Below are 27,322 nucleotides of genomic sequence, written 5' to 3'. Positions count from 1 at the left end.
TCGACCCTGCCTGTGGCATCTGTGCTAGCCTGACGCTAGCCAAGGCTACAAAGCGTCTCGCGCTATGGGAGCGCGTGGACGCTGAGAGGGCTGCACCGGCTCCATCCGGGGTTATTACCCTCGAAGGACCGAGTGCGCCCACAGCCGTGGGCAACGTGAGTGTAAGCGGCCGCTTTACTGCTGCAGCTTCACCCGATAGCCTCTCCCCGTCACCGCCACCTGCCAGCCCAAGGGCCGTGGGCCGCGAGGCGGCGGAGCTACCACCAGCCCGAAGTCCTGCCCGAGCTGGAGCTGGACTTCGGACTGGATGAGGACAGTCTGCTGGACTACTCCGACGAGCACAGCTCGGACGGGGAAGCCATGCAGATGAGTCAAGATGTTCGGCCGCGGGTCTGGGCCAGCAACTCCACGAGGTTGCGCTGAGAGCAGCCAGCTGCCTCGGGCTCCCTCTCCCTCCCAGCGTGCGGTCCTCGCTGCTGGACGGGGAGTTTTACGCTGGCCCCGCCACACCAGCTCCTAGTGCCCTCCCCTTCTTTGCGGAGGTCCATGAGGAGCTGCAGGTGACGTGGGCCGGGGTTCGCCCCATACATGCACCTCGACAGGGCTAGTGAGAGTGGCTACCTCTCCTTCCCTCAGGTCGAGGATGCAGTAGCGGGCTACCTCTCGCCCGCCTCCCCCACGATGCGCCTCGGCCAGAAGCCCCTCCTGCCCACGCGAGTGGCCAGGAACCAGGCGGCGCTGGCTGAGAAAGCCTACTTGGCTGCAGGGCAGGCTGCCTGCACAACCAACACGGCGGCGCTGCTACAGCGCTATCAGGCCAAGCTCCTGACAGAGCAATCCTCATCGTTGGGGGAAGATCACCCATCGGTGGTGGAGCTCCGTCGCGCGACGGATCTCTCTCTCTCTCTCTCTCTCTCTCTCTCTCTCTCTCTCCGGCTCACCAGGTGCACCTCTCAGGCCCTGGGGAGGGTGACGGGTACGCCGGTGGCTACCCAGAGGTCCCTGTGGCTGTCACTGGCCAAGCTCACCGACAGAGAAAAGGCACCGCTCCTCGACGCCCCGGTCTGTGTCCAGGGCGTCTTCAGTAAGGCAGTCGACACAATGGCTGCCAAGTTCGAGGAGCAGCAGAAGAGCAGGGAGGCATCATCGGGACACACTACGCCCACCCAGGGCTAGAAGCGAAGCGGGTTCCGTTCGCCAGCTCCTCCGGCAAAGGTGCCCACCAGGCGACGCTGGCAGAGGCACCCCTTCCGCCCTCCAGCTCAGCCTGCAGCCCAGCAGCAGCCAGCTGCGCGCCCGGCCCAGGGCGCAGCCCACGCCCCGCGGCAGCATGCCGCTCGCCGCGGGTGGGGCAAGGGCAAGCCTCCGGCCACCTGATGGTGACAGCTACCCGGTGACCTCACAGGGGGAGCGGTGGAGCCCACACCGCCTCCACAGACATCCGCCCGTTGCTCACATGCAAAAATCATGTCAAGCACGGTAAGCAGGTTCTCACAAGCACCACACTCATACGTCCTAACACCTGTCCCAGATGGCGCAGTGCCCAGACGTGCTTGTGCGACTCCCCCCGCGATGCACACAGTGCAATCGCACCCCCCATTTTTTTTCAAAACCATGAGGGGGCAACCCCAGATCTCGTCCCCCTCCCTAGGCGGAGCAGGCGCAGATCTAGGCTTAGACTCATTGATCATGAGCGGGATAGTTCCCCACCGATTCAACTCAAAGCCCAGCCTGGCAGGCTGCGTTGCGAGTTGGCGCGCATGCGCAGTGTCACCATGGGTGCTGAGAACGATCACAAAGGGGTACGTACTGCAATTCGCCCATCCCCGTGATCCAATCAGTGGTGCAGCAGGGGCAGTCTCACTTCCTACGGGAAGAGAGAGTCTCCCTGCTCCGAAAAGAAGCGATAAGTGTAGTGCCTCCCGAGGAGGCAGCTTCAGGCTTCTACAGCCGTTACTTCCTGGTCCCCAAAAAGGACGGGAATTATCGGCCAATATTAGATCTACGTGTGTTGAACAAAGCACTCATGCCGCTAAAGTTCAGAATGCTGACCCCACGCCGGCTAGTGCAGTTCATAAGACCAAACGATTGGTTTATCACGATAGACTTAAAAGACGCATATTTCCACGTTCCGATCCACCACAGACAACGGAGATTTCTGAGGTTTGAATTAGGAGGATTAGCGTACCAGTTCAACGCACTCCCGTTCGGCCTAGCTCTGGCACCGAGGGTTTTCACAAAGTGCGTAGAAGCAGCCATCGCCCCATTACGACTACGCGGTTTACGCTTATTCAATTAATTGGACGATTGGTTAATAGCTGCTCATTCAAAGGCCGCAGCGGTGCAAGATGGCCATCTAGTGGTGGCACACCTGCATCGGCTGGGCTTTGTGATAAACAAGGAAAAAAAGCGTTCTGTGCCCAAGCCAAATTACGCATTTCCTAGGCATGGTTCTAGACTCCACCTCCATGGAGGTCAGGCTGTCTCGAGAACGAATAAATGCCATCAAAACATGTGTGCACCAGTTCTGACTAGGACAGTCAGTCTCGTCACTGTGCTGCCAACGCCTGTTGGGAATGAAGGCATCGGCCGCTATCGCTGGGGATGTTGCGTATGCGGCCGTTCCAAATGTGGTACCTGTCTCTGAGGCTCAACGCAGTCACAGACAGACACCGCAGGGTAACGGTGTCCTCCAGATGCAGGAAAGCCCTGGCAATCTGGATAGCCCCCTGGTTTCTCGCTGCGTCAGGCACTATGGGCATCGTGACGCATTGCGTAGTAGTAACCACAGACGCCTCAACCAAGGGGTGGGGTGCGGTCTGCAAGGGGAGAGGCATGAACGGTCTCTGGTCTGCGACAGAGGCTGTGTCTCATATAAATGTGTTAGAACTGCGGACAGTAGTCCTGGCTCTACGACACTTTCTGCCCAGACTGAGTGGTCAGCATGTGTTAGTGAGGACGGAAAACACTGCGGCCTTGGCGTATATAAACCATCAAGGCGGAGTGCGCTCCCCGTCACTGCACCATTGGGCGAACCGCCTGCTCCTGTGGGCAGAGGTTCACGTCCGTTCCCTCAGGGCAGTTCATATTCCAGGTCACCTCAACTACGGTGCGGACCTGTTATCGAGGGGCGACCCTCAGGCAGCAGACTGGTGTCTACACCCTCAGGTGATAGAGCAGATCTGGATGCGTTTTTTCAGGGCGCAGGTGGACCTGTTTGCGAACAGGCAGAACACCTGCTGCCCTCTCTGGTTCTCGCTAGGGGGTGACAACCCCCCACTGGGCGTAGACGCGCTGGGCCACCAGTGGCCAGACCTACGCCTATATGCTTTTCCCCCGATCCCGCTCCTCCAGCAGGTGCTGCGCAGAGTAGCGGACGAGGGCAGGGAATTGTAATTGATAGCCCCCCACTGGCCCAACCAGCCGTGGGCAGCGGATCTATTCAATATGTCAGTGCAACAGCCCTGGGAGCTGCCTCCACGGAGAGACCTCCTAACGCGTCAGCAGAGGAGGAACATTTGAATAAGCTCTGTCCAGTGCGCGATCTCCGCTGTTATGTAGAGCGCACTGGAGCTTTCAGACAATCAGGTCAGCTATTTGTGTGCTTTGGTGCACGTGCAAAAAGCAGACCTCTATCAAAACCGAGCCTCTCCCGTTGGATAGTAGAGGCTATCGTGTTGTCTTATAAGAGCTTGTCTTTAGATCCCCCGGAGAAGATGCATGCGCACTCTACGCGGGGGGTCTCGTCTTCCTGGGCCTTTCCTAAAGGGAGTCTCAGTGGAAGATATTTGCAAAGCTGCAAGCTGGAGTTCTCGCCACACTTTCATTAGATTTTATATGTTAGATGTGGCTGAACCTAGTTTTCTACATGGGGTTCTACAGGCGGGCGATCTCTGAATTCCCTGGCCTGAGAACGATATAATGATGAGTGTGTTCATTAGTGTCTACATGTTATGTTGCACATGAAACATCCCAGGGTGGTTTCCTACGGGCGTGGGATCTCTGATCCCTGCCACCTATGTTAAAGGTTGCCCTGTGAAATGTTCACCGCCAGCTGCCGTATGAACCTCTAGGAGGGCAAAGGCAATGAATAAAGTTGGTGTGTGTGATTGGCTGCCACTGTACTATCACGCGGGAATGTATAGGGTCCCATTCTGTTATATCGCAGTGAACTGCGATAAGGAACGTCTCGGTTACTTACGTAACCTCGGTTCCTTAAGCAGGAACCAGATATAACAAGTTTAGCGTGTATAGTGTTGCCTTGGTTTGATACTTCTTGCTCAGTTTTCTTTCCAAGGATATATTCGTGTTGCGCTGGTGAATTTATAAGCTCCTGAGGGGGCGGGCTCAGGAAAGAGCGCAGACGAATCGCAGCCTTTCAGGCGTGATTGGATAAATGCTTCGATTTGGGTCCATGACTGACGTCATGTACCATTCGGTTATATCTGGTTCCTGCTTAAGGAACCGAGGTTACGTAAGTAACCGAGACGTTTGTTTTATATTACCCTTGAACTGACTGTACATTACATTTTTGGTTTATATTCACAACAATGACTTCCACCACATGTTTGCTATAATTATTATATCACATGTTTGCTATAATTATTATATAACTATAACCTTGTAACTATTAATAAATACCTTATTATTACCATAGACTACATTGCCCACAATTCTCTTATCACCTTAACTCTTCAAGCCCCAAGGTGCCCCGTGGGGAACTTTTTGTTTTTTTTATAAATATAATTAAAAATCTCCGCGAGTTTTTGTCCTACAAACATAAAACCAACACCCTGAGAAACCCTGAATCTTCTAGTTTTCAAATATATGCAGTTTGGAACAAATAAATAAATGAGCACTTTGTAAAGAGAATGGAGCTAAAGCCTTGCATATTTCTCTCTCTGAGTGTGAAAGCAACCGGTGATGGCCCTCCCATTAGCAAATTAGGGCTATTCATATGATAAGATCATGGTAAATCGCCGATCGCTATAGGGTAATGACGAAGCAGGAAAACGTGAGAAAACGCCCCGTTTTTCCGTATAAACAAGGCAGCATGTAAGATTGTTTACATACGGACTGAGGAGATACACCATGGCGAAACGGATCTCTGCTGCCGAAGCTCTGCGCCAAATCCAGGAGGACCTGGTCAGTGAGGAGGAAACCACGTCCTCGGATGAAAGTGGTGACGATATGGAAGATGAACACATGCACTTTGAGCTTCGTCTTGACCCCGCTGAGGATATTCGTGTTGAGTAAGTTGTATTCGTTTGACTAGCTCTTGTAAAGAATGCTGTTGATTAACTTATAGGAGTAAAACGCATGTCATTATGCTCTGAGTTGAATGGAATATTTTAGTGTGCTACTGTTTGCATAGCGATTCAATAACTTTATGCCGCTAAAACTATTGTATAGTAGAATACATATTTAATTCTCAGAGTTGCGTTACTGATATTAGGCTACACATATCAACGATTGTTGTCGTTAGTCGTTAGTGTTATTATGTGTTATTAGTGCTATACTGTTTGCATAGCGATTCAATAACTTTATGCCGCTAAAACTATTGTGTAGTAGAATACATATTTAATTCTCAGAGTTGCGTTAATGATATTAGGCTACACATATCAACGATTGTTGTCGTTAGTCGTTAGTGTTATTATGTGTTATTAGTGCTATACTGTTTGCATAGCGATTCAATAACTTTATGCCGCTAAAACTATTGTATAGTAGAATACATATTTAATTCTCAGAGTTGCGTTAATGATATTAGGCTACACATATCAACGATTGTTGTCGTTAGTCGTTAGTGTTATTATGACGCTTATGGTAGGTGTGAATCGAAACTAGGCAGGTGTTAGTGATCGAAACTGGTGTAATTACAGAGCTAAAATCATATGTGTTACAATGCCTGAACATAAAATGAAAGAGCAACTGTTAATTTTAATTTACTCTATTACAGAAACTTGGAGAACATTGCACCTACACCGCCAAGGAAAAGAGCACGGTGTCAGCCTAAACCAGATCTGTTGTCATGGAAGTCAGAGGGTGACAATGATGCCACGCCGTCAACACTGAGGTTTTTTCCTGCAAGGGAGCCTGGTGTGCAGCTGAATGCAGCAGACAACCACACTCCTCTGGACCTCTTCAAACTCTTCTTTTCAGAGGATGCTGTGAAAACCCTCTGCCAGAACACTAACAAGCAAGCTGCTAGGAACATAGCCAGAGGTGCAAAGTACAGATGGGTGGATGTTGGAGTGGATGAATTCTACCGATACATTGGACTGGTATTCTACATGTGCATGATCAAGCTGGATCATATATCTGACTACTGGAGGAGAAACACCATCTTCTCCATCCCTTTCGTGGCAGAGGTGATGGCAAGAAACAGATACCAAACAATATCATGGAATGTGCACATGAGTGACCCAAGCGAGGACAGGGTGAATGATGCCAAGAGGGGAACCTCAGCACATGACAAACTGTTCAGACTCAAACCCCTCATGTACACCATACAGAATGCCTGCAAGGCATTCTATCATCCCCGCAGGGCCATTGCGGTGGATGAGCGTATGGTGGCTTCTAAAGGACATACTATGAGGCAGTACATGAAGGACAAACCAACCAAGTGGGGGTTCAAGTTGTTTGTGCTTGCAGACTCCAGCAATGGGTACACTTTGGGCTTTTCTATATACACTGGAAAGAACCACTTCTCCACAGGACAAGGCCTCTCTTATAACTCTGTCATGTCACTGATTGACAGAGCTCATTTGGGGTCTGGATACCACGTGTACATGGAAAATTTTTACACAAGCCCAAAGCTTTTCAATGACTTGTATGCTGATAAGTTTGGTGCTTGTGGGACATACAGAGACTTCCGAAAGGAGTGCCCACGCACCGCTGCCAATGCACTGAGCAAGAAGTCCCCTAGGGGAACGTTCCGCTGGATCAGGGATGGCTATCTTGTGTTTGTGAAATGGATGGATTCACGAGAGGTGTCTGTCTGTTCCACCATCCATCCAGCCCACACTGGGGATACAGCCAAGAGAAGGGTGAAATCCAAACAGGGTGTCTGGTCCTCACAATCCTTTCCATGCCCCACACCTGTTGTAGAGTACAACAAGTTCATGGGAGGTGTGGATTTATCAGACCAGTTAATCCAGTACTACACCACACAGCACAGAACTGTGAAGTGGTACAGGAAACTCTTTCTTCACTTCCTGGACATTGCTGCCACAAATGCCTACCTTCTGCACAGAGAACTCATGCAGAACATGCAGAAGGACAGCATGACCCACAAGACTTTCCTTGAGGAGCTCACTGCTCAGCTGTGTTCTGTGACAGTGAAAACAGAAAAGACTCCTGTAAAAAATGTTAGCAATGTTCCCATTCACAAGCCATTTTGTGGGCCTCGTGCTTACCGCAAGGTATGTGTATATTGCAAGACTCAGGGAAAGAAGGTCAAAACCCCGTGGATGTGCAAAGTATGCGATGTCTACCTTTGCGTTCTCCCTGAGAGAAATTGTTATGATGCTTGGCATCCATAGGCCATATTTTTGTACCCTGCACTCATTTCATAACATTGCACAATGCACATTGCACATTCACTTTTGCACTCCTGCCCTGCTTTTTGCATTTTACCTCTGACATACTTCTTATATACATTTTTTTATATATATTGTATCCTATATACTGTGTTTTATCTGAAGTACTTCTCTCATGTGTGTTTTTATGTTATGTGTAGTACTTATAGTGGCCTTTTTCATACTATACTTTTTTATACTATTTTTTATACTTTTTTCTACTCATTATTTAATATGCACCTACTTTTATGCACCTAATTAAATGCACCTACTTCTATGCACCTGGCTTGTTTGCACTTTCTTGTATGCACTTTCAAAACTGATGGTTGTGGGGGAGAGAGCTACAATGACATTCCAGGGCCATTGACAGCTGGGCCATAATGGGGAGGGGCACTAACAGGGCAGTTCACACCTCTCTCATCAATATGCATTGTAGTCAAGGTGAAGAAAAGTGTCACTTCTTAATTTACTTATAATTACTATTCAAACCACACACATTTTCTGAATGCTAAACTCACCTTTGTGGAGAAAACACCTACGTTTACAAGGTTCAGAGTAAAAAAGAAAACTTCCAAAATATTTACAATGTGTTTTTGTACTGAGTCTGAACCACCTCTAAAACTAGATTTAATTTTAGTGTCTTTAGATTCAATTTTAATAAAAAACTTTTTTTACTACATTCCTTTTACTCTCATTTGACTATTGCTGGGGTGTTCTAGAATACAATATTAAATGACACTTTTGCCTCATGGTTTTTAGTTAGGTGAAATATACAAAAGTATCAGGCATGGCAGATTACCTAACAGAGTAAAAAAACAGCCTTGGTGCTGGAAGTGTTAATTTCTTATCTACATTTCATTGGGACAGCATTGGTTAAACAAGGTTGTAAACCTTTAAAGCAGCGCCAAAATTAAATGTAATTCTCTCTGGTGATGGTTTTACAACTGTGAACTCTTTCATAAAAGAGATACCCCCATCTCCAGGAAAACTTAGACAGAAAAAAGGACAACGCAGCCAAGACTTGTATCGAACTTTTGGCCAAAGTTCCGAAGATACTTTGACTCGTTTAGTTGCAACCTAAGTTTATACCGGTAGAATTATACTGCACCCCATCAGTTTCTGAGTAAGAGAAGGCGACCGGTTTCCCTTTTCGATTATTCACGTCGACACCGAACTCTAGATCCTTCGAGACCCTTCGAACATCCAACAAGGCCTCCCCAGGTTTCATATGACGAGCTGAGAAGGACACGGAATCTTCCTTGAACCTACGTTCCGCGTTGTTAATTTGGAAGAGCGCAAAACACCTTTGATCGCTAAGCAAGAGCGGTTCAAGTAAGGCTGACATCTGGGCAGAGATTAGTCTTATATGTGTGTTTAATCAATGTGTGAAATTATTGTTGTTTTATTTCCTTTATGATTTAAATGTAATCTGTAATCACCCTGATCAAGGACACGAGCGTGAGGAAGGACAGCTCAGGATGGGTGAAAAACAATTTCCACCGGCGACATCTTCAGCATACTTGTGTGTGTCCTGTGTCACCGCCCAATGCACGCTTGTGTTGTGTGTCGTGCTGTGCTGTGTGGCAAGAAATACATTACTTTGACCTGGACGTTGACTTTGAATTCCTTGACCGTTAATTTATCTTGCTTTGTTTTATTTTGCTAATCTGTTAGATCGTGCATGCACAATCTCTCTCTCTCTCTCTCTCTCTCTCTCTCTAACTCCCTCCATCACCATCTGAACATAAACACGCCCACATCGCAATTACAGTGCTGTTTGAATAGATGGTATTGAGTTAAAGGCCTAGCTAAGACTAGCCTTGAGTCAGATAACCTTTGTCTCGTCTCAGTATTGTGCACCCTGTGTCCACCACCAACATAGTTGGAGCATAACACAGACGCGTGCACAATACATCATTCACGCACAGCCTCCCTCTCTCTCCTCCTTTCTCCACTTAGCGTGCACCCGCGCATACCCGCACACGCGGCCACACACACACACACGCAGACGAGGAACGCTCTCACGCCCCTCCTCTGTATTCCTGAATAGACAACTTCCAAACTCCACGTTGTGCCTTGTTCATTGTTATACTCAATTGTTTATGTGATTGTACCTGATTAGTATTAGCCATTAATTACTGTTTGTTACTTTTAATAAAAAAAATGATCTAGACTTAAACAATTGTCTTGTCTGTTGTTGTTCCAATATTCACTGAAAGACATTTTCCGCCAACCAAGTACTCCAATTTTCTTCATTTATCTGGTTGTTTCATGAAGTGTTATAAACTTTGTAATGAAATTGTAGTACGTTGGTATTGTGATACCACACTTAGACTGTAGCATAGTGGTACAACTAGATTTTCCCATTATTTTAGTAATTTAATTAATATTAAATACTAAATGTAATGATTATTACATTTCATGAAATTTTATGAGACTGATTTAATTAAACTAATATTAAACTAATATAACAACCCCGGTTCCACCTACCTAAATAATATTTAAAACTTAGTGCTGATGAAGACAATTTTCATGCCAGCTTATATATCCCTTCAAGAATTTTTAAAACATTAAATCATCACAGACTCACAAATATGAAGACTTACTGTTTGGAGGATCCCACTCATAACTGGCTCTCCTGACGTGAGGAGGATCTGGATCTAGGAGTCCAACACAAAGAGAAACTGGATCAGAAGCCCATTCAGTTACTGTAGTAGCTACTGAAGTGTTTGACACTGTGAACAGCACTGAGTGAGACAGGATTAATTATACTGGGGAGGCTCTCCTCCTGATGCAACACTGGGGAGGCTCTCCTCCCTGATTTAAAGGGAAAACAGGAACTGGAGCTGAGATGTGTGAGTATGTCAGAGTGTTAATACCATGTGAGTGAAAGTAGCAGTTCATTTAATGCGTAATTCGTTTAGAAAGAGGATCACTTTGATTGGTCATTTGGGCCTCAACACACGGTCTATGTTACTAAACACTTAGGATACACACCTCTTCTCTCACACTCACCAGTCAGCTGTTCTCTTTCTTTATCCTCCAGCTGTCTGTCTCTCTCCTCCAGCTGTCTGTCTCTCTCCTCCAGCTCCCTGCCTTGTTCTTGTAGTTTGGTTATCAGGTCCTGTAGTTGGCTGTTCCTGTCCTGCAGTTCCTTTTCCAGTGACTCCAGTTGTCTTTTACTGGTCTCCACCTCACTGGTCATGTTGTCCAGTAGTCCCTCTCTCTCCTTCTCTTGTTTAGTCATGTTCTCTAGATCTGTCTCTCTCTCCTGGATAAGTGTGTTCTTCTCCTCTAGTTGTTGTTTTATCTTTTCCATCTCTTCATTATTCTCTTTTAGTTGTTGTTTTGTCTTCTCAATCTCCTTGTTCTTCTCCTCTAGTTGTTGTTTTGTCTTCTCCATCTCTTTATTCTTCTCCTCTAGTTGTTGTTTTGTCTTTTCCTCTAGTTGTTGTTTTGTCTTCTCCACCTCACTGGCCTTGTTCTCGAGTTGATTGATTTTCTTCATTAACTCATCATCAGTTGCCTTCCGCCATGCACGCAAAACTGAGAAGAAACATGTTGTAATATTTTTGGTGTTGTAGTGTTGACTATTTTATGAGTAGACAATTTCATTATCTAATAAAAATACAGTATACAGTTAATTTTCAATCACTCTACTGGTTTCTATTCTTGCATTTGTGACACACTCATGTTTCAAACAGACACTCAGGAAATCTCAAAACACAGACACAGACACACACAGACACACACACACACACACACACACACACACACACACACACACACACACACACGTTTTTCTGACAGAGGCCAAGTAAAGAAAGTAGGCTTTGCTATATGATTATTAAACTAGCTTAATTCAGTTAAAAGACTAAGGCTAGATAAAGAGAGGTGATTTGTGGTTTAATTACACTAAATGACAAAGGCCTTATGAAATGGCCAAATCTAAGTCACACATTTAGAAAGCTATATAATTTGAAGTGAACATGAAATGAATAGTGTCTCTTCTCTCCCCAACAGGACCTGCAGACACCCACCCTATAAGGAGCTGCTGACCAGGAAGAGGTCAGTTCTGGTTTCATAACTCACTGAACACCATTATTCATACAGAGATAAACTGGTATCCGAGCTAGGCTAGCGGCTAGCCCAACTCGCCCAGCCATACCATCCATCATCATGGCTAACGTTCGATCCTTGGACAACAAAATGGACCATATACGACTGCTGAGGTCAGCGAATCGGACAGTGAGTAACTGCTGTGGGCTTGTTTTCACTGAACAACATCCCCGACTCCGCTGTACATCTTGAGCAGCTTACATGCTATCGAGCGGACAGAGCCCACGTTAACGGAGGTAAACAACGCGGTGGAGGAGTTTGTGTTTACATACGTGACGCGTGGTGCCAGGACGCTGTGGTAGTATGCAGACACTGTTCACCACTGGCAGAGTTTATGATCATAAAGTGCCATCCTTTCTATCTGCCGAGAGAATTTACTGCGGTTTTGCTAATCGCGGCATATATCCCTCCAACCTCCAGCAGCAGTGACAGGAATGCGGCACTTTGTGAACTATATCAGGCCATCAGCGAACAACAGACAGCACACCCAGCTGGATTTACTATCGTCGCTGGAGATTTTAATCATGCTGATCTTAAGACTGTCCTACCAAAACTTTATCAGCATTTCAATTTTCCAACAAGGGAGAAAAACATCTTGGACTTGGTCCATACCTCACATAAAGGAGCATACAAGGCTTCCCCCTCACATAGGACTTTCCGACCACCTCACTGTTATGCTAATGCCAGCATATAGGCCCAGAGTGAAAGTGGAAAAACCGTTTCGGAAAGAGATTTCAGTGTGGCCGGATGGATCAAGGTTTGCTCTTCAGGACTGTCTTGCGACAACAGACTGGGGCATGTTCAAGCAAGCAGCTACACACAACAACCACATAGACAATGAGGAGCTTACAGACACTGTTTTCTCCTACATCCGCAAATGCACAGATGATGTGACCCACACAAAGACCATCATCACTCTGGCTAACAAGAAGCCATGGCTGACAGGAGCTGTCCATCGGCTGCTGAGGGCCAGAGACAAAGCCTTCAGAGCCGGGGATAGAATTGGCCTGAGAACAGCTAGAGCCAGCCTGTCCCGTGGCATCAGAAAAGCAAAACAGGGTACCTTCATTGTGTAAAGTTTTACTTTGATAGGAGTAAAGGAAAAAATTACATTTTTGAGGTGTATTTTTGCCATGCATTATTAGCACACATCTCAGATTGATGAGAATTAAACATATTTCCTCAATTAGGATTTCTTAGGACTTTTAGTATGTTGTTCTGGACACCTCATAGAAATGATGTATGCTGAAAAAAATTATTTTACAATTAATTCTATTTTTGGCTCCAAAATGGGTTACTTTGCCTGGCCTAACAGGTCTCAATCAAAAACATGAGAAACCCCACGACCTCTCCATTAAATGCCACCAGCACAACCTTGTAGACTAGTCATGTTCTTCCACCGCTGGGTAAGATCTGTATATAATATTTCAAGCTAGCTAATAACCTACAAATATTATTTATTCTTATTCTTTATTCCATCTCTGGCGAGGTATCTAGCTAGCTAGCTAGGATGGTGACAATCTAAAGTACAGTACAGTAACGTAGCAGTGTGGAGCAAAATAGCTGCTAGTAACGTTATTGTTCAAGGAATGTGTGTGCATGTTGCTGAAAGTATTTCACAGTCACTGTACCGATAACTTGCTTGTAAAACTGATGATCCTGATGTAATGCTATGGCTTTGTATCAGATCGCCAGGTTATTGCTCTCAGGTTGTGCCTTATGCATAACCTTGGGATACTCAGGAGCCCATTCACAAAATGTTATAAAGATTAAAATTAAAAAAATTCATAATGGCTTTTTGGGACGTTTTGTTTGAAGATGAACAAAACATTTTTCAGTTTCAAGTAATGACTGGGTTGTTACTTTCAGTGCTGCTTTAGTATTGCCTATTTGTGTTAAAATTGTGTTCAAATAAGGCCCAGTTTATAAGTATGCTCATTCTAGTCGGAATAAACTTCATAATACTCAAAATTCTGACCCTTTCCTTTTTTATTAACAGCATTTACTTGTACTTTTACTTTCAGTACATTTAATTACTTTTGATACTTAAGTACAGTAAAGATCAGATACTTTAAGACTTTTACTGAATTAGTATTCTAAAAGGTTACTTTTACTTTTACTTGAGTCATTTTCCATTAAGGTATCTTTACTTTTACTCAAGTATGGCTTTTGGGTACTTTATACACCACTGCATATTTGCCTCATAGACTAGGCTTGGAACATTAAATCTTGCCTATGAGATCGTTTGCTTTTCTAACAGCTAGATAAACTTGGACGTTGCCTGTCTGGTATGCAGACATTGTGTAGGTGAATGTTCCAGGATATAAACATATGTTCAAACATACGTGCAAGAGATGTAAGAACATCATCCGACAGTTGTTTTGTTTATTTTTCTTATTCTCTTCACTGCTCTCGTCTCTGGTTGCCTTCCCACCATGTCTTTCATTAATTGTAGCCTATAGCCTTCATATGGTCACCATGGGGGTTACATAGTCAGGAGGGGGCACCACAATCCTTTCATTTTATAAAAGTTGCATAGTATTTTTATTTTCATGAAATATAGTGTATAGCCTATATTGGTTTAATGGTGTCGTAGTCTGAAAAGTAGATAGTCGATTGTTGTTATCCATTGAAAATGTTTCATGTTTTTTGGTGCACTTGGTGCCTTCACACAGTCCATGCCCTGCGTGTACATAGCGGCGGCCCTGCAACCAATCATCTCCACTCCTCACTCAAATGGCAAAGATCCACCAATCATCTCTACTCCACTCTCTCACTCAGCAGTAATCAGATCTCAACCAATCATCTCTCACACTCACCCAGAGACTGGACAGATTTCTCCATCTTCTTCCTCTCTTCAGCAGTTATCTCCTTGTCCATCTCCACCTCCACTGTAATACCAGAGTAAAGAGATGAGCTCTTTGAAGCAGGAGGCTAATAGACATGAACACACATGGAGCACACACACACTTGCCTATATTACTACTATTATTACTATAAGTCACATACCATCTCAGTCACCTTACACATGTGCATAAACAAAGCTGTATTAATTGATGTATTTATTGAAGTACTTTAGTCTATGCCACCGCACTTTGTTCTACTCTTAATGTATATATATATTTTTTGGGGGGCTGTTCCTACTGTTTTTGGATAGTTGTAGTATTGCTATGTTATATGTTGTTGTTGTGTTATATGTTGTCCCTCGTCACACCAACAGGAGAAGCACTCAAAATTTCGTTGTATAAATACAATGACAATAAAGGCTTTTCTATTCTATTCTATTTCTATTAACTCACACACACACACACACACACACACACACATAAATACATCTGGAGAGCACACACACTTACCTGTATTAACACACTCACACAAACACACACACACACACACAGAAACTCCTTTCAAATTCGTTATCCACTTATCAGTGCTCTACCACTGAGTTTAATATCTCTCTCTCTCTTTCTCTGTCTGTGTGTGTGTTTATATTTTAATGGGTTTGTGTGTGTGTGTGTGTGTGTGTGTGTGTGTGTTTGTGTGTTTGTCTCTGTGTGTGCATCTGTGTGCATGTGTGTTTGCACATGTACACTAAGGCCTGATGACCCCCTCCCTCCAAATGAAACCCAAACACACCAACTCCTCTCTGGTACTTACCAGTCCATCCACCTGGAGAAACTAGAAACAGAGATGAGATCATTATTGAGGCTCAATGGAGACAAACTCACACTAGAATGATCTTCATTCACACATTACATCAACACATATGACAGTGGTTCCCACATGTTACCTGTATGTGTGTGTGTGCCTGTGTGTGTGTGTGTGTGTGTGTGTGTGTGTGTGTGTGTGTGTGTGTGTGTACACAAAAACTGCATTCAAGTCACTTCCCCACTATCCAGGACTCCTCCTCCGTGTTTATATGTACAGTGGGGAAAATAAGTATTTGAACCCCTGCCGATTTCGCAAGTTTGGCCACTTGCAAAGAAATGTGTGATCTATAATTGTAATGGTAGGTGTATTTTAACAGTGAGAAATAGAATATCAACAAACAAATCCAGAAAACTGCATTTTACAACATTTATGACTTTATTTGTATTTGATGCAGAAAATAAGTATTTGAACCCCCAAGCAAACAGCAAGAATTCTGGCTCCCAATGACCAGTTATGTGCCCAAGAAGCACACAGATTAGTCCTCATTAGGCCTAACAAGGTACACCTGATCTCAACTGGTGACGTGTATAAAATAAACCTGTCCAAAGAATCATACTTCACACCTTCAACCTCACCACCATGGGCAAGACCAAAGAGTTGACCGAGAACGTCAGAGATAAGATTGTAGACCTGCACAAGGCTGGAATGGGTTACAAAACCATCGGCAAGCAGCTTGGTGAGAAGCAGACAACTATTGGTGCGATTATTCGTAAATGGAAGCAACACCAAACAACTGTCAATCGCTCTCGTTCTGGGGCTCCATGCAAGATATCCCCTCGTGTGGTATCGGTGATCATTCGAAAGGTGCAGAATAACCCCAGAACTACACAGGGGGAGCTTGTGAATGATCTCAAGGCAGCTGGGACCACAGTCACCAAGAAACCCATTGGCAACACACTACGCCGTAATGGTTTGAAGTACTGCAGCACTCGCAAGGTCTCCCTGCTCAAGGAAGCACATGTGCAGGGCCGTCTGAAGTTTGCCAATGAACACTTGAATGATTCTAAGGAGGATTGGGAGACAGGATGTGGTCAGATGAGACCAAAATCAAGCTCTTTGGCATCAACTCGACTTGCCGCGTTTGGAGGGGGAAGAATGCTGAATATGACACCATCCCCACCGTCAAGCATGGAGGTGGAAACATTATGCTTTGGGGCTGTTTCTCTGCCAAGGGTACAGGACGACTCCACTGCATCGAGGGGACTATGGATGGGGCCATGTAACGTGGAATTTTGGGCTTGAACCTCATTCCCTCATTCCCTCCCATTGAAAACGCAACCTTAAGGATTTGGAGAGGATCTGCAAAGAGGAGTGGACCAAAATCCCTCCTGAGATGTGTGTAAACCTGGTGACCAACTACAAGAAAAGTCACTGTTAAAATACACCTACTATTACAATTATAGATCACACATTTCTTTGCAAGTGGCCAAACTTGCGAAATCGGCAGGGGTTCAAATACTTATTATCCCCACTGTATGTCTATTGTCTTGAGTTCATGTCTGTGTGTAAGTGTGTGTGTGTGTGTGTGTGTGTGAGTGCGCACATGCACACTAAGATCAAATGACCATGATGACCCCCCTCCCTCCTAATAAAACCCAAACACACCAACTCCTCTCTGGTACTTACCATTCTGTAGACCTAAAGAAACCAGAAACAGAGATGAGATCATTAATGAGGCTCAATGGAGACAAACTCACACTAGCTCACACTTCATCCACACATTACATCAACACATATGACAGCAGTTCCCACACTTGACCTGTCTATGTATGTGTGTGTCTGTGTGTTTGTATGTATATGTGTTTGTGTGTGCGTGTGTTTGTGTGTGTTGATGTGTGTGTGTATGTGTGTGTGTGAGTGTGTGTATGTTTGTGTGTGAGTTTGTGTGTGTGTGTGTTGTGGTAGCCCAAGCTGCTCTTGGGCTCCCACTTAGTTTTACCATGGGTGAATTCCCTTTCCAGGCCTATACAAGGCAGACTTTAGGACCCTCGGGAGGTATGTCGCAGCCCAGCTCTCAGCAAGACGCAACAAGGGAATTATCCAAAAGCACGTTCTTTATTAACGCTTTAAAATCACAAACAAAGGTATTCAAACATAACAGAAAATGGGGTAAACCCTCCGGCTTGCACCCAGTGCAACCGGCACCTTCCCCTCTGTCTCTCGCTCTTGTCAGTCCTTCTTGCTGACTCTTTAAACTCTTTTGTTTGACTAGATTGGCACTGATCAGCCACTATTCAAACAATCTGCAGGTGAGCTTCCAATTAGGGAAAGCCCGACCTGCCTAGTCCCCAGAACACCTCCCGAGGGTCCTAAAGTCTGCCTTGTATAGGCCTGGAAAGGGAATTCACCCATGTTAAAACTAAGTGGGAGCCCAAGAGCAGCTTGGGCTACCACACACCCTCCCACTTAACTTCAGGCCCCTTCCTGGGGGTTAACAGGAAGGTTTTAATTAAAGTCTTTAAACCTAAAACACAAGTGTCACTCAAAAAACACATTCAGGGAAATACCACAATTTCAACATAAAATGTCCGTGTTTCCCTGACCGCAGGGTCTTCTTAGCCAGCCTCAAACTTTTCCGCGACGGTTCTCAGTTGGTCAGTCCATCTTGTTCTGGCTTTGGGGTCTACCCTTCCCCCTTCCGGTCGTGGACTCTCTTCCTCTCTTTCTCCTTTTTAGCATTCAATTTAGCATCAGGTTGTAGCATGGCGGCCATTTTGTGGTGTGGCAGCCAAGCCCCCAGGGATATGCCACATATCCCTCTCCCGCGACCTGACATCCACAGCAGGGTAGATGAGTCCAAAAAGGCTTCACGGCAGGACAGGACATCTGGGTCTCCACAGCGCCCTCCTGGTCTGAGAACGACAGAGAATTTACAAGGGTGGCAGCTAAGGAGCCGTCTACTTACCCTGCCGTTTGTCTTTTTCCCTCCGTTTCTCCCGCTGTGTACTGGAAACCACATCAGTGTCTGCCCCGTCTTCTGTCCTCTCTCCAGTTGACAACTCTTGACTATTTAAGGCAAGCTGCCTATTCAAATGCGCTTTTGCTTCCAGCTTCCTCAGCTCCACATGAGTCACCTCAGGGAAGCAATCGACCACCTCTGGCAGGGCGTAGAGTCGCTTACTCTTGAGCATGGCGTGTTCGGGCACATCTTTGCTATCCGTCTCCGCCTTCTTCAGGGTCCTCTCCTTCAGCACATTGACTTCCTCCTCCAGTGAGGTGATGCGCTCCTTCAGTTTCTCGATCTGGCAGTCTCTCTGCTTCACCGTCTCATTCAGGTAGCTGTAGGGCTGCTGGGCCTGCTGGATAAGCTGATTGGCTGCCTCCAGCTCTTTGGACACTTTGCCGATCTGGGTGTTCTGCTTTTCCAGGTCTCTTCGTAGGTGTGTGTTCTGTTTCTCCAGCTGCAGGACCCTCCTAGCAAGGTGAACTCTCTGCTTGAGCCGCCGTTTGGCGGTGGTGGGCACATTAGCGTCATAGCCGTAGGAGAAGAGCACCCTCTCAGCCTCCTCCTCGCTGGCCATCTCTGCAGCTTGCATGGTGACGTCGTCCAGCTCCTGCTCCAGCCTCTCGTAGGTCTCCAGTTTGACCTGCTGCCTGCTGACCTGAGCCTGGAGCTCCACCACACGCTTCTCTGATGACGACTGCAGCTCATAAAACTCCTTAGTCAGGACCTCGAGTTTCTTCTGGTGTTTCTCACACTCCATCTGACACAGGCTGAGGGAACGGGCCGTCTCTTCCTGCACCATCTGAGCGCGCTCAGACTCAAAGGTCTTCAGCTTCAGCTGGCTCGACAGCTCTGCCACACGACTGTCTGATCCCACCTGGAGCTGCCTCAGCTGGTCGTGTTTGGCCTGCATTTCCTTGTCAGCGTTCACAGCCCTCTCCTTCTCCTCTGTCTTGCTCTCCATGAAAGACTTCAGCTGACCTCTGTGGCTCTCAAGGTCATCTACCTCTTGGCTGTCGAAGTCATCTTCCCCAGACTCTTCCTTAGCCTTTACCATACCAGCTTCTTTTGCTGGTGCTGCAGGGGTAGCATTGGCTGGAGCAGACTTGGCTGGAGCTGCCTGTTTAGGCAGAGAGACTTCTTCCTCTGACTCATCATGGTCATTCTCACAATCATCAGCAGCATTTTCATCAACAGCTTTGTCAACAGCAGCTTCATCACACTCTTCATCACCATCATCCTCATCATCTTCATTGACATGATTTTCATGGACATAATCATTTTCATCCACATCATCAATTTCATCTGCGTTTTCATCGTCATAATCATCGACATCACCTTCATAATCGACATCAACGACATCATCATCGTCATTTTCATCGATGAACTCACCCAGGAACACACGCTCATTGGTCCTGGCCATCTTTGGTAGAGCCTCCCAGGCCTGGACAGTGTTAGCCGCTCCATGCGGTTGGTAACCTGCTTCAAGCTGCATTTCTTCATTCATGGCAGTAAGCATTGTAGTTACCTTCAGTCCCTCGGCCCCCTGGGTCAGCTTCTCCACGACCTCCTCTTGGTCCTCATCAGATGAATCGGCCGATGCCTGTCTGCAGAGCTCCAGCAGGGCTCCCTGCAGTGTCCGCTGCCCCTGCAAGATGGTGGCCAACACCTCCTCCATCGCTGGATCCAAAGTCCACATCTTCTCTCTTAAGCCGAGTCAATGTGCTTCTCTCTTCCTTCAGCTAGGTCACTTTGCCGGCATTCTCCACCATATGTCGCAGCCCAGCTCTCAGCAAGACGCAACAAGGGAATTATCCAAAAGCACGTTCTTTATTAACGCTTTAAAATCACAAACAAAGGTATTCAAACATAACAGAACATGGGGTAAACCCTCCGGCTTGCACCCAGTGCAACCGGCACCTTCCCCTCTGTCTCTCGCTCTTGTCAGTCCTTCTTGCTGACTCTTTAAACTCTTTTGTTTGACTAGATTGGCACTGATCAGCCACTATTCAAACAATCTGCAGGTGAGCTTCCAATTAGGGAAAGCCCGACCTGCCTAGTCCCCAGAACACCTCCCGAGGGTCCTAAAGTCTGCCTTGTATAGGCCTGGAAAGGGAATTCACCCATGTTAAAACTAAGTGGGAGCCCAAGAGCAGCTTGGGCTACCACACACCCTCCCACTTAACTTCAGGCCCCTTCCTGGGGGTTAACAGGAAGGTTTTAATTAAAGTCTTTAAACCTAAAACACAAGTGTCACTCAAAAAACACATTCAGGGAAATACCACAATTTCAACATAAAATGTCCGTGTTTCCCTGACCGCAGGGTCTTCTTAGCCAGCCTCAAACTTTTCCGCGACGGTTCTCAGTTGGTCAGTCCATCTTGTTCTGGCTTTGGGGTCTACCCTTCCCCCTTCCGGTCGTGGACTCTCTTCCTCTCTTTCTCCTTTTTAGCATTCAATTTAGCATCAGGTTGTAGCATGGCGGCCATTTTGTGGTGTGGCAGCCAAGCCCCCAGGGATATGCCACATATCCCTCTCCCGCGACCTGACATCCACAGCAGGGTAGATGAGTCCAAAAAGGCTTCACGGCAGGACAGGACATCTGGGTCTCCACAGCGCCCTCCTGGTCTGAGAACGACAGAGAATTTACAAGGGTGGCAGCTAAGGAGCCGTCTACTTACCCTGCCGTTTGTCTCTTTTTCCCTCCGTTTCTCCCGCTGTGTACTGGAAACCACATCAGTGTCTGCCCCGTCTTCTGTCCTCTCTCCAGTTGACAACTCTTGACTATTTAAGGCAAGCTGCCTATTCAAATGCGCTTTTGCTTCCAGCTTCCTCAGCTCCACATGAGTCACCTCAGGGAAGCAATCGACCACCTCTGGCAGGGCGTAGAGTCGCTTACTCTTGAGCATGGCGTGTTCGGGCACATCTTTGCTATCCGTCTCCGCCTTCTTCAGGGTCCTCTCCTTCAGCACATTGACTTCCTCCTCCAGTGAGGTGATGCGCTCCTTCAGTTTCTCGATCTGGCAGTCTCTCTGCTTCACCGTCTCATTCAGGTAGCTGTAGGGCTGCTGGGCCTGCTGGATAAGCTGATTGGCTGCCTCCAGCTCTTTGGACACTTTGCCGATCTGGGTGTTCTGCTTTTCCAGGTCTCTTCGTAGGTGTGTGTTCTGTTTCTCCAGCTGCAGGACCCTCCTAGCAAGGTGAACTCTCTGCTTGAGCCGCCGTTTGGCGGTGGTGGGCACATTAGCGTCATAGCCGTAGGAGAAGAGCACCCTCTCAGCCTCCTCCTCGCTGGCCATCTCTGCAGCTTGCATGGTGACGTCGTCCAGCTCCTGCTCCAGCCTCTCGTAGGTCTCCAGTTTGACCTGCTGCCTGCTGACCTGAGCCTGGAGCTCCACCACACGCTTCTCTGATGACGACTGCAGCTCATAAAACTCCTTAGTCAGGACCTCGAGTTTCTTCTGGTGTTTCTCACACTCCATCTGACACAGGCTGAGGGAACGGGCCGTCTCTTCCTGCACCATCTGAGCGCGCTCAGACTCAAAGGTCTTCAGCTTCAGCTGGCTCGACAGCTCTGCCACACGACTGTCTGATCCCACCTGGAGCTGCCTCAGCTGGTCGTGTTTGGCCTGCATTTCCTTGTCAGCGTTCACAGCCCTCTCCTTCTCCTCTGTCTTGCTCTCCATGAAAGACTTCAGCTGACCTCTGTGGCTCTCAAGGTCATCTACCTCTTGGCTGTCGAAGTCATCTTCCCCAGACTCTTCCTTAGCCTTTACCATACCAGCTTCTTTTGCTGGTGCTGCAGGGGTAGCATTGGCTGGAGCAGACTTGGCTGGAGCTGCCTGTTTAGGCAGAGAGACTTCTTCCTCTGACTCATCATGGTCATTCTCACAATCATCAGCAGCATTTTCATCAACAGCTTTGTCAACAGCAGCTTCATCACACTCTTCATCACCATCATCCTCATCATCTTCATTGACATGATTTTCATGGACATAATCATTTTCATCCACATCATCAATTTCATCGGCGTTTTCATCGTCATAATCATCGACATCACCTTCATAATCGACATCATCAACGACATCATCATCGTCATTTTCATCGATGAACTCACCCAGGAACACACGCTCATTGGTCCTGGCCATCTTTGGTAGAGCCTCCCAGGCCTGGACAGTGTTAGCCGCTCCATGCGGTTGGTAACCTGCTTCAAGCTGCATTTCTTCATTCATGGCAGTAAGCATTGTAGTTACCTTCAGTCCCTCGGCCCCCTGGGTCAGCTTCTCCACGACCTCCTCTTGGTCCTCATCAGATGAATCGGCCGATGCCTGTCTGCAGAGCTCCAGCAGGGCTCCCTGCAGTGTCCGCTGCCCCTGCAAGATGGTGGCCAACACCTCCTCCATCGCTGGATCCAAAGTCCACATCTTCTCTCTTAAGCCGAGTCAATGTGCTTCTCTCTTCCTTCAGCTAGGTCACTTTGCCGGCATTCTCCACCATATGTCGCAGCCCAGCTCTCAGCAAGACGCAACAAGGGAATTATCCAAAAGCACGTTCTTTATTAACGCTTTAAATCACAAACAAAGGTATTCAAACATAACAGAAAATGGGGTAAACCCTCCGGCTTGCACCCAGTGCAACCGGCACCTTCCCCTCTGTCTCTCGCGCTTGTCAGTCCTTCTTGCTGACTCTTTAAACTCTTTTGTTTGACTAGATTGGCACTGATCAGCCACTAGTCAAACAATCTGCAGGTGAGCTTCCAATTAGGGAAAGCCCGACCTGCCTAGTCCCCAATACACCTCCCGAGGGTCCTAAAGTCTGACTTGTATAGGCCTGGAAAGGGAATTCACCCATGTTAAAACTAAGTGGGAGCCCAAGAGCAGCTTGTGTGTGTGTGTGTGTGTGTGTGTGTGTGCGCACATGCACACTAAGGCCTGATGACCATGATGACCCCCCTCCCTCCTAATGAAACCCAAACACACCAACTCCTCTCTGGTACTTACCATCCTCCCAACCTAAAGAAACCAGAAACAGAGATGAGATCATTAATGAGGCTCAATTGAGACAAACTCAGACTAGAATGATCTTCATTCACACATTACAGGAACACATATGACAGTGGTTCCCACACTTTACCTGTCTATGTGTGTGTGTGTGTGTGTGTGTGTGTGTGTTTGTGTATGTGAGTGTGTATGTTTGTGTGTGTGTATGTGTGTATGTGTATGTGTTTTTGTGTGTGGGTGTGTGTGTTTGTGTGTGTATGTGAGTCAGTGTTAATTTCGTTGACGAAAAATATGCGTTAACGACCTTTTTCCCATGACTAAGACGAGACTAAGACGTGACGAAAACGGATCTTTGAAAATAAAAACTATGACTAAATCTATTTTAACTTTCGTTGACGAGACGAGACGAGACGAAAATGTTGGTGGTTGACTAAGTCACAATTTTTTTTTTTCTAAACTTGTATGCACATCATTGGTTGAATGTTGCCCGGTACTGTATCTATCCCTCCTTCACTCCCTGATATGCCCCCAGACATGCAAGTCACGCCCTTACGTTACATGATGGATCAAGTTCAAGCACTCGGTACTGGAAGACAAATAAGAATAGATATCTGGACAGTCTTTAATTATAACTTGACAGAAAATAAAACACAATGCACCGCAATAACGGGAGAGAAACCTTGTGGCTTCAAAATAGGTGGGAGAAACACAACAAGAGGCACCTGAAAGCGCACAAGACAACCCTGCCATTTATGCCAAGGTAAATTAGCTATTAACTGTCAATGATAATTAGCTAATGTTAAATAGTTCTTAGAATATATTAGCCAACGTTAAGTTAACTTCAAAGGGGCAGTCGAGTGTATAGGTTGTGTCAGCTTGGATAACTAGCTAGTAATTTTCGATTGAAACCTCCCGTTTGGCATGGCAAATGAGTTCCAAAACGTTTAGCTAGCTAACGTTAGCTAACTATGAGGTAGCATAGCTAAGTTATACTAGTCTAGCTAAATCTGTTGGTTATCAGATTGCACAGCAATTCATATGGAGGATATGCGGTTGATTTAACTCTAAGGCCAGGTAGGCATAGTAGTTGTATTGTGCTATCACATCATTTGAATCTTCAAAATCTAGACTTGATATTGTCTCATATATTAATGATAATACTGTTAATTAAGTATTGCCTTAAAATGATTTTTTACATTGAATTAATTGGAATTCAGCTGTAGGCATATACTAGGAGATCTGTATCTTAGAGACTAAGTGCATCCACAATTTAAGTACTGCAAGCTTGACTATTATGCAGTTGTAGACACAACACAAGGGGTCCCTGGGCCTGAGAAGGGAAGGAAAGGAGTTTAATGTGGCTATAAGATGGACTTTTAAATGTGACTAAAACTAGACTTAAATGTAATGAGACTTTGTCGATTAAAACTAGACTAAAACTAAGGAGGATAAAAATGACTAAAAGTGACTAAAACTAATATGCATTTTCGTCTAAAGACTAAGACTAAGACTTAATCTAAAATAGCTGCCAAAATTAACACTGGTGTGAGTGTGTATGTGTGTGTGTCTGTGTGTGTGCATGTGTTTGTGTGTGTGTGTGTGTGGGGATGTGTGTGTGTGTTTGTGTGTGAGTGTTTGTGTGTGCGCACATGTACACTAAGGCTTGATGACCATGATGACCCCCCTCCCTCCTAATGAAACCCAAACACACCAACTCCTCTCTGGTACTTACCAAACTCCTCACCTAAAGAAACCAGAAACAGAGATGAGATCATTGATGAGGCTCAATGGAGACAAACTCAGACTAGAATGATCTTCATTCACACATTACATCCACACATGTGACAGTGGTTCCCAACCTTTACCTGTGTGTGTGTTTGTGTGTTTGTGTGTGTGTGTGTGTGTGTGTGTGTGTGTGTGTGTGTGTGTGTGTGTGTGTGTGTGTGTGTGTGTGTGTGTGTGTGCATTCTACCCCTGTGTAGTCCTGATACCCCATACCTGTCAGTGGGGTAAATTCTCCTTTTTGCCTCATCTACTTTCCACTGCACTTAATGGAGTTTCTCTCCAGAACAGCAGGCTTGTTCCCTCCATCCTTAACTCTCTGTTACACAACAGCTCAGATCTGTGGAAGCTGCTGCTCTGAGCCCTGAGTTTGTCTTTAGTAGAAAACTAAACTTCCTCAACACTGATGGTGTTAAACACTACAGAGATGATCTTCATGCTACTAGCTCAGTCTACTTATCTAACAGTATTACTGAAGGCAGCAGCAAAACCAACACTTTCTTCTCAACTATCAGTCATTATAACACTTTTGATCACATTAAGAATATAGCTCTTGTTACGTTATGCTACACCATTAACCAGACTGTTTAGTCCAGTGTAACACATGACTTACCAGTGTGTAACTCTTAGATACTCTTTGTTTACATGACCCTGAACTAGTTGTATGTGTTGTGTATTTACACACACATCCCATAACTAAGTCAGCATTCCTCCCCCTACACTGCATTGCTCATCTCCACTCCTCACTAACGTCTCTTGATGCTGAAACCCTTATTCATGCTTTCATCACTTCACACCTGGGTCACTCCAACTCTCTAGTCTCTGGTGTCCCTACCTAATCACTCCAGAAACTTCTACACATCCAAACCTCAGCAGCCTGACTACTCACACACACTGGAAACTGTTCATCTGCCTTTAACTTACATACTCACTCTCTCTGTCCCTCTCTCTCTCCGACACACACGCACACACACACTCACACACTTGTATTACACTTACATATTCACTCTCTCTGTCTCTCTCTCTCACACACACACACACACACAAACACACACTTAAATTGCACCTACATACTCAATCTCTTTATCTCTCTCTCCCACACACACACACACATGATAGATGCTGGATTGGATTATTGTATGTGTGTGTGAGAGAGAGAGGTAGGGTGTGAAGGTTTGCAGTATAAAAGTGTAATCAGGTTAGAGAGTGTAAGTATGAGCAGGTTTAGTTTGTGACATGAATGGCAGCACTGAGCTCTTTACAGCAGAGGAACAGGAGACTTACTCAGCCCGACTCTTCCCTCCTCCTTGTGTTCTCCACTGATGACCTGGCATGTGTACACTCCTTCATCTTTCTCTCTTCTCTCCCTCAGTCTCAGAGACACGTCTCCTCTCTGCAGCTCCTGGGTGTTCACACTCACTCTGCCCTCATAGCCCCTCTCCTCTGTTACATGACCATTCCTATACAGGTAGATACAGTATGTCCCCTTAAACCACCTGATCTCCATGGCAACAGCACTGGTTTCAGGAGAGAGGTGACAGGGCAGAGTGACATCATCACCAACAGTGGCCTCCACAACACCATCAGGGGTGACCAGTTTAAAATCTGTAGGGGGACAGAGAGTTGTGTTAATGACTTAAACACACATAATCACTCACACAAACACACACACACACACACACACACACACACACACACACTTAAATTACACCTACGTACTCACTCTCTATTTCTTACACAAACAGACACACACTTGAATTACAACTACATACTCAATGTCTGTCATACACACACACACACATACACACACATCAATTACTTTGGGAGGCTTGTTTTCAACAGGTGAATTGGATTGATTTTTCAGTGTTTTTATCTGTGGTTTTCAAATGGTGTTTTAAAGAAAGGACTTTAAAAGTCAAAGTCAAAGTCTCTCTCTCTCTCTCTCTCTCAGAAACACATAAATTACATACTTACATTTACATTCACATTTAGTCATTTAGTCATGTCCAAAGCGACGTACAAGGGAGAGAATAGTCAAGCTACGAGCAATAGAACCTGGTGTAACAATAAATACGACTTTACATAAGAAATATAACAAAATGAAATAAAAAAGAAAAAGAAGTTCAGATATGTAAACTAGTCGAAGTGCCAGTTAGGACGGGAAGTGCTCTCTGAAGAGTTGAGTCTTCA

The 27,322-nt window shown here is 46.0% G+C and overlaps 1 protein-coding gene across 1 annotated transcript; it reads right to left on the bottom strand.

The window, feature by feature from the left end:
* Positions 1-20,584: 20,584 nt before the first annotated feature.
* On the bottom strand, positions 20,585-22,836 carry LOC122128989 (kinesin-related protein 4-like). The gene is made up of 2 exons (XM_042704036.1): positions 21,032-22,836; positions 20,585-20,590 (listed from the first exon to the last, which is right to left on the bottom strand). The coding sequence occupies exons 1-2, from the start codon at positions 22,772-22,774 to the stop codon at positions 20,585-20,587; spliced, it is 1,749 nt and encodes a 582-aa protein (XP_042559970.1). The 5' UTR covers positions 22,775-22,836.
* Between the last annotated feature and the right edge of the window lie 4,486 nt (positions 22,837-27,322).

The sequence above is a fragment of the Clupea harengus genome, unplaced genomic scaffold (assembly GCF_900700415.2).
Source record: "Clupea harengus unplaced genomic scaffold, Ch_v2.0.2, whole genome shotgun sequence".
Lineage (NCBI taxonomy): Eukaryota > Metazoa > Chordata > Actinopteri > Clupeiformes > Clupeidae > Clupea > Clupea harengus.
Note: the sequence above shows the minus strand (reverse complement) of the source record. Positions and strands in the feature narration are given on the sequence as shown.

Excerpts from the sequence above, each read along its gene's own strand:
- LOC122128989 (XM_042704036.1), bottom strand. The coding sequence starts at position 22,774 with ATGTGGACTTTGGATCCAGCGATGGAGGAGGTGTTGGCCACCATCTTG.